The 8156-nt window shown below is 37.3% G+C and overlaps 1 protein-coding gene across 1 annotated transcript in view; it reads right to left on the bottom strand.

Moving 5' to 3' along the window:
• The window catches only part of GALNT2 (polypeptide N-acetylgalactosaminyltransferase 2), a 74128-nt gene that overhangs the window by 7310 nt on the left and 58662 nt on the right, over positions 1–8156 (bottom strand). The window contains exons 9-13 of the mRNA XM_015824911.1: positions 5114–5201; positions 3845–3948; positions 2859–2985; positions 1319–1411; positions 919–1002 (exon numbers count right to left, since the gene is read on the bottom strand). Of these exons, the coding sequence (XP_015680397.1) occupies positions 919–1002; positions 1319–1411; positions 2859–2985; positions 3845–3948; positions 5114–5201 (496 nt within the window). The remainder of the gene's footprint in view (positions 1–918; positions 1003–1318; positions 1412–2858; positions 2986–3844; positions 3949–5113; positions 5202–8156) is intronic.

The raw sequence follows: 8156 nt of genomic DNA on the forward strand, positions 1-8156 counted from the left end.
CATCGGACCTGGTTACCTCCGAGACCGCCTTCTGCCTCAGATTTCCTCCCATAGACCGGTACGCTCCCACAGAGTGGGTCTCCTCAGGGTGCCGTCGGCCAAACAGTGTCGGCTGGCGACCCCCAGGGGGAGGGCCTTCTCTGTGGGTGCCCCCACCCTCTGGAACGAACTACCCCCCGAGATCCGGATGATTCCGGATGTCCTTACTTTCCGCCGCGCCCTCAAGACATGGCTTTTCCAGCAAGCGGGCCTGACCTAAGGAGGATTTTATTTAGGGACGATTTTAAGTATAATTTTAATTGGAACACAGCTTCGAATATTTGGTTTTAATTTGGTTTTAGAGGGGTTCTTATTTTTATTGATATGTGTATCTGTTTTAATATGCTGTGCACCGCCCTGAGTCCTGCGGGAGAAGGGCGGTATAGAAATTAAAATAATAAATAATAAATAAATAAATTTCCAATAAGCCAACAATTTTCGGAGGTAAAAAGGGATGACTTACAACGCAGAAATGCTTCCTTACTTCAAGCCCCAGATCTGACTATGGCAGCTGACAGAATTGGCTGCTGAAGAACAACCCTCTATGGCACATGGACAATTAGCACCCAGAGTTTGTCTTAGGCTGATATCCACCACCTAACCATGCTGCAGGTTATGAAGACATTAGGTCAGACGAAAAAGAGGTTAGAACAGGGATGTCAAACTGCCGGCCCGTGGGGCCGGATGCGTCATGCCGAAACTGCGCCGACCCCATTGCCGGCAATGGAAAAAAACTTGAGAATACGTCGCGACACGTCACGTGACCTTGCGAGTTTGACACCCCTGGAGTAGAAGGAAGGCCCAGAAGACAAAAAATCCAGAGTACATTTATCAGTCTGGCATCAGTTGAAATAATTTTACATAGGCATAAAAACTTACCTTAATTCAGGATATACATTTTCAAGGTACCACTTGAATGGTTTGCAGCTAAGTTTCTTTCTCAACTCCATTCGGCTTTGAATACTGTCGAGAGAAAAAGCTTTTCATTGCATCTAAAAACTATGCCAATCCAAAAGCTATTTTTATGGACAACCTATTATTTAAATAAGAAGCTGGAAGCTTAGTATGCTCTGTAACGTTTAGGCCTCCATTCCCATCATTCCAGCTGCCCTAGCCACTAGCAAGCAGAAGTCCTAAAACGGGCAATACCATCTTGCCTTCTTCTGATTTTAGCCAAAGATTAAAATTAAGGTTTGGTGCTTATTTTAATGCCATTTATTTCGACCCTGCCACTTCCAGACAATAGGCTCAAATGGCTGAAAGAAATGACTGGACTTACTTGCCATAAGGTACATTTCTGGCAGAAGGCACTGCTGCATAATAGAAATTTTTGTATTCATCCATCCAGACTTCTGCTGCTCTGCGTGTATTTCTGGAAATAATTTAAGGCACAGTATTAATTTTGTTCCCTGGTATTTGTTTACTCCTTTGGATAGTGAAAAGCCTTCCACTTTTAAGGAAACCGCTATGCAGAATAAATTAGCTCTCAAAAAACACAATTTGTTGGCTTTGTATTCTTTAGCTCCTTTGTTCAGGGTTTGTCTTTGTGGAAGGAAAATGGCATGAAGGATCATTAATTCCTCATCACTGTAATCCCTACACTTAGACTAAAGAGTACATCTCGCACTCTTCCGTACTCCAAAGCCCTGGCTAAATAGAAGTAATACTCATTTATCTTGTACAGAGACACAGACTCATTTTTAAATCACAGTTACACATCTGTGCTCTCAGGACAGCTCACACGAAAAAACAGATTATGTAGTCTTTTTCTAGATATTTCATCATGTTACTCCAAAACTACTGGAAGAAGTGAGATTAGAAGGGATGCAGTATTCCACTTTCCCTGATGTGGTTCTACCTTTTAAAGCATGTCAAGCACATTTCTGGCTATTCAGAAGAGTTCTGAAATCTTCTGCTCAATCTTCAATTCCCTTCGTTCAAACCTACCACTTAGCAAGCGCCAAATCCTAAGGCTTCTCTCAACAAGATGCTTCCCAGATTTGTGAAAGTCAGCTCCCAGATTTTACTAGCCAAGTGCCATTCTTATTAAGCAATTTGGTAGAGAGGCTAATATCTGATAATTGAGGTAGATCTATACAAAACTTGAATATACGTTGGACACACACTGATTCTTTTTCTGTTTTTAACAAAAATAATAATGAAAGAAACCTGCTGGATTACCAAGGAATATATTAACACATGGATAGTATACAATAAATGTATCTGGAAACAGTTTCCAAACTAAAAATATACTATATATTATATAGTATGAATAATTATAACAAAGGATTTGCTATAGTCTAGGTCAGGGGCCGGCACATGGGCCGGATGCATCATGCCGAAACCACACCCACCCCAGCAATGGGAAAAAAGTCGCGATATGTCGCGACACGTCACGTGACGAGTTTGACACCCCCAATCTAGGTCATTACATTGTTCTGACAGTTTATTTCCAATTTTAATGATAATGTTGAAGTTTTAAAATAAACTAATCCAAAATTACATGCAAGCTTTTGCTGTCCGATAAGCAAAAAAACCCCAAAAACCATTATACATTTCTGCCGACTGGTATTGTTTTGGTTTTGGTCTTGTTTTCATTGTTTGGTGAAGGACCCCATCTCCTGATTATATGTGCTAACAACCATTGATTGTGACATTCTTCTTGGCTGCTGTGCATGTTAATTTTTGTATTTATGATGGAAATTTGTTTTTAATTTATTTTAAGACTGTTCGCTATCCAGGGTCACTTGTTGATATGGGCGGCCATATACAATGAATGAATGAATGAATGAATGAATGTTATTGACTCTTAAATTTACCTTGCAAAAACAGTTCCACTTCCTCCTGGAAAGGTATAAGGATGTTGCTTGCGGAAGACGTGACCAACTCGGCTGCATGGGACGATTTCAAGACTCCCACCGCATTGCCACACACGGAATGAAATCTCTGCATTCAGAAAGCAACCAATATACGGAATAGGTTTTTTTTTTCTTTTTTCCCCATCTTGCTATGCATCCTTCTTTTCCATCTAACAAGAATACATATTTTTTAAAAAACTGAAAAATCCTCTGCTTTTAAGCGAGACAAAGGGATAGAGAATCATGTTCACCTTTTATTGAGAAATTAAGTTTATGTAACTATGAAATTATTATGTTTCTCTATCCAAAATGGGCCACTTTTTGTGTTTGCAGTTCAAATAAGTAAAAGGTGGCTTAGAATCCAATGTTTAGCAGATAACCACAATAATATGGACATCATACAATTACTTGGCTTTTATGTGAACACCTAAGTGTCAGAATGAGCAAATGAAATTGAGATTTATAATTTAATATAAAACCACAAATGCTCTTAAAGTATCAATTTCTAAACTAATAAAACCAAATTAGTTTAATTTGTTTAAAGAAAATACCCAGATGATGACTATTCCTATGAACTACATGCCCTACTTTTAAGTATTTAAAATGCATGGAATATCTTCACAACCTTGTTAAATGGAACACTTCAACAAGTATTTTTAATTAGCACAAAATGCATTTCAAGTAATATATGACTTTTAAAAAGATAAAGATCCTGTGCCTGCTTTCTTTAAACATTACGCTGACTTTCTACTTCATACTTTTTTTTTTTATAGAAAAGTCTAATTCTACAATGGAGCCCTGTTGTGGCTGAATATTTGCCAATAACCTACTTAAAAGTATTAACTGCTGCTTTAATCCTTTCCAGGCAGAGATCTAAAGAAATGAACTGCCAAAAATGAGGCTAAGATTTCATTTCAAAAACAATGCTGTAAGTAAAAAAATCATACCTAGATTTTCTCCACCCCATACATCCATCATCATATCATACTTTCCCAATTCTTCAAAATAAAGTTTGTCCATCACAAAGAGTCCACCAGCTATCATTGGTGTTCTAAAAAGAAGGAAGAGGTAAAGAGCAGATAAATTATTATATACTCACACATTACATTTTAAGGTTCCAAATGAGTATTTTCTGTCCATATTTAAAAACTATTCAATTCCTTTTTAGCCATCTATAATCATTGCTGCAATGGAAAACTCTATCACTCACTCATGAACTCAAGATTTATATATGGTCAACTAGGTCTTAATTCCTTAGATGTGTAATTGGTTACAGGAAATTTCTGAAATGCTATACAAAATAATAATATCAAGCCATAGTTATTCTGCACAATATAAGTTGGTTCTCAAATAATGCTATCTTTGAATTATTTTACTAGCATTTTCAATGATAGGTTCTCCCAATGATCACTGTCCAACTTAAATAGATATTCTGTTACCCTGTAAGAGTCATGCTTTCAAGTCATCTTGCAGAATTATAAAATTCACTGCAAGTGGTAGCAGTGTTATTATGCATAACAGAATTTTGTAGCAGTACCAATTTTGAAACTTGCATGGAAGAGAAATGATTCTTTTAATAATAGTGGATAAATTAAAATTTTAGTCTATCTAGTTTGAGTATTACTAGTAATAATCAAAGTATGGACACAAGAAAAAAATATATGTTTTTATCTCTTGTTACACCTTCTTGGTACCAGCACATTAATATGAGATCAAGTAATTCTCTATCTGCTAATTTGGCCACCATGTTAATTGGAGAGCTTTGCATCATTTGTTCCACTTTCCAGGTGTGGTTGCACAACAAGGAAGTAAGCTAATAAATCAAGGCTCATGCAGAATAGATTTAAATTCCACACATGCTGTTAAACATTATCATTTATACAACTGAATGTATACTTTGTGCAGGCAGTGTTTCGCTATGTATTATTTGCAGTAATAGTTTCATATAATAATGCACTGTTAATGACTGTCAAAGCAATACATTTGTTGTAAGGTATGAAAATGGCAGAAAACAGTAATGTTTGTCTTCAAGTATGAGTCTGCAGTTTGTTGAAACACCACTTGTATTTGGCAATACTAGATTTGTGTTTTATTGAGGTATCAATTAATTCAACAGGAGCCTGCCAAGTCTAACTTCGGAGATGGTAACTCAAAGTCGCGCTTACTAAGAACAACAATATTGTTTTATGAGGGGAAGGGTGTTGGCAGGAACATACTTTATGGGAGCAACTGGATTTCCTTGCCGTGCTCTTCTTTGCTCAGGGGTCATGTAATCCCACTTGAATACCAAATTCCAATCAAAGCCTAAGAGATTACAGGAAGAAACAGAAAGGAAAAAAGGCAAAGTCATAATGTATATCCTGGATATTAATAAATGTTCCCTTTAACTTTTGCCTAGATATATGGTCTTTTGAGTTATAGATTATAGACATGAAGCTATTCAGATATGGTTTTGGTAAAATTCAGCTGGACGTAACGCTAGCTTCATTTTACCTGATTTTTCCTCCGTTATATGACACTTTCAGAAATAGATGTTAGAGAAGTTAAGATGACATTAATAAAATCCTAAGACAAATTTGAGTGCTTTTTAAGTAGAAAAGTGAGATTTATTAAACATTAGAATAAATAATGTTCACTTTATATATAAAAAAAACCTTTTATTTCCTAATTTCCATCCTCTTTTATGAGATTACCACAAAAAATATTCTTCACATTGACAACTTAATTCGGATTACAAGAAACCCTGTCAGATTCCCCAGTTTTGAAATGTCAATGGGCAATCTGAATATTTTTCCCTTTCCATTTTTTCTGTATTTTGCTATACTTTAAAACTGTTTTGACTTATTTTGTGCTTGGAGGAAATCACCAAAGAAATCTGTGTGTAAGCAGCAGGTATCTGCTGATCTGGATCAGGAGATGGCATTGAAGTCAGAAGCTCGAATCTGTGTTTCTTGTCCTTCCTGCCAAGTCTTCTATCTCCAGCTGTTATTTCCAAAATTGTTATTTTAGCTTCTCCACTCCACTCCCACAGTGGATACCATCTGACTACACTTGAAGCAATGGCAATCCACTGACACCTCCTCAAGCTCCATGGGAACCATCTGTTGCTTAAAGTCCTCTTCTCCAAGAACTGTCTTTGGCAGAAGCCATTTTCCAGCTATCATACAACATCAGAATATAGCAATGGGGTGGTGGGGGGGGGAAGATGCCTTGATTGGACAGCCTCCTGCTAACTATCCTCCTGCTCATATTGCTGCTACTACTCAGCCTGTTACTACAATAGCTTTCCTCTCTGTTAATTTATCAGAAGGTAAGCTTCCGAGTCCTCCCGTAAAAGGTAGTTTAAAACTATCTTCCATTTTAATCATGCTAAGCATCTTGCAGCATGTAATTTCCCAAAGATGTCACAAGTGCTATGTTTGTATACAATATTTCAAAAGCCGTTTAGTTGCATTCTTAGCATTTTAGGCACATATGACTAACAGTACTTTTCCATGCTAATAGAGTACCATACTAAAAAAAAGATCTAACTTCCACCCTTGGAAATTATAGCTGTTTCACTTGAAAAACATGCGTCATTTTAATCCTACACTGTGGTGGGTAATAGGGCAGCATGCTGAGATTACCAAGTCTTCATTTATAGCAGAAAAATTATATTTCCCTGTATTTCACTTTATAAAATACCATTGATATAAGAATGAAGTTAAAAGCAATCATGAGTGCAAAACCTCAACATGTATATACACTGCAGTAAACGTTAGGGGGCTCTTTTGGAACATGAATAGAGCACAGGAAAAGCCCAGGTGTCAGTGGTATTAAAGAAATACTACTGACACTAATACATAACATGAATGTATCAACTCAGTTTCATTAGAGGATCATAGTGGACCGGCACTGAGATAACCTGTATGATTACAGGACCACACAGATGTCATCTTTTTATTTTTTCATTCTGCAATCAAATCAAACCACCTATACTCCAATGTCTCCTTTTTCAACCCTTTTCACAACTACATTTGATCCCAAATTGCATAATTACTTAGTGTATAATTATGCTGAGAATGACAAAATGCAAGCAGCACTTTTACATTCAAGAGATTCTACCTATTATAGCACACCAAAATAGACTGCTATGATCATCAAATATCCAGAGCAACAAACACTCACAATGGGTGCCATACACAGTATTTCAAGGTGTAACAGAGTACTCAGGAGAGGCGATTGATGTCAAGAATACAAATGTGTTCTTAATCTTAGCTACAACAGATTTTGACAGCAATGCCTCTGACTGTTATTAGCACTCCAGATTTCCCTCTTTGCTTTTACCTTTGAATTCAAGAAAATTCAAGTCTAGGCTTTCCTAATTCCTTTTTACAAAAGAAATCCCTCACACAAAGGACAAATACGAAAACCTGAAATCAAGAATCAGTGCTCAGTGTTCTTCCTTATCTTCTTTTAAATCCTCAGTACTATAACATTGGCTACTTCACCATTGCTAAAATACTAATTATGCAATTAATTCCCTGCAGAGAGCTAAAGAGAAAGTATATTTGTTTAGTACTTCGCATTATTCCATGATTTTAGCAAAGCACATTTATAAAGGTACATTACATGCAGACATAAACACAGTTTTTTTCCTCACATTAGATGGGATGCAGAATCGTATCATTTAAATTGTCAGGGAACCAGCTATATATCTACATAGCACCAGAACAGATGTCAATAGAACAGAGAGATAAATGGCAAAGAATGCATCAAAATATATATTTAAAAAAATTCAATTTCTGTACTTGCATCAAATGTTGAGACACAAGTAAGGTGGAATTTGCATCATTTCATTTCATTTCATTTTATTATATTTATACCCCGCCCTTCTCCTGTAGGACTCAGGGCGGCTTACAGCCAGTTAAAAACAGTTTAATACAATACAATACAAAGTTTTAAAAAATCATTAAAAATAAATATTTAAATCGGCCGTTTCTACTAAAATTTGGCTAAAACCAATTTAAAATACCCCTAGGCCAGTCCTGCCCGCTGAAACAACCAGGTCTTAAGGGCGTGGCGGAAGGAGGGGAGATCCGGAATCACCCGGATCTCTGGGGGCAGCTCGTTCCAGAGGGTGGGTGCTCCGACAGAGAAGGCCCTTGCCCTGGGGGTCGCCAGCCGACACTGTCTGGCTGACGGCACCCTGATGAGGGCCTCTCTGTGGGAGCGTATCGGCCGGTGGGAGGCAATCTGTGGCAGAAGGCGGTCTCGGAT

The sequence above is a fragment of the Protobothrops mucrosquamatus genome, unplaced genomic scaffold (assembly GCF_001527695.2).
Source record: "Protobothrops mucrosquamatus isolate PMUCROS unplaced genomic scaffold, P.Mucros_1.0 scaffold2411, whole genome shotgun sequence".
NCBI classification, from domain to species: Eukaryota; Metazoa; Chordata; class Lepidosauria; order Squamata; family Viperidae; genus Protobothrops; species Protobothrops mucrosquamatus.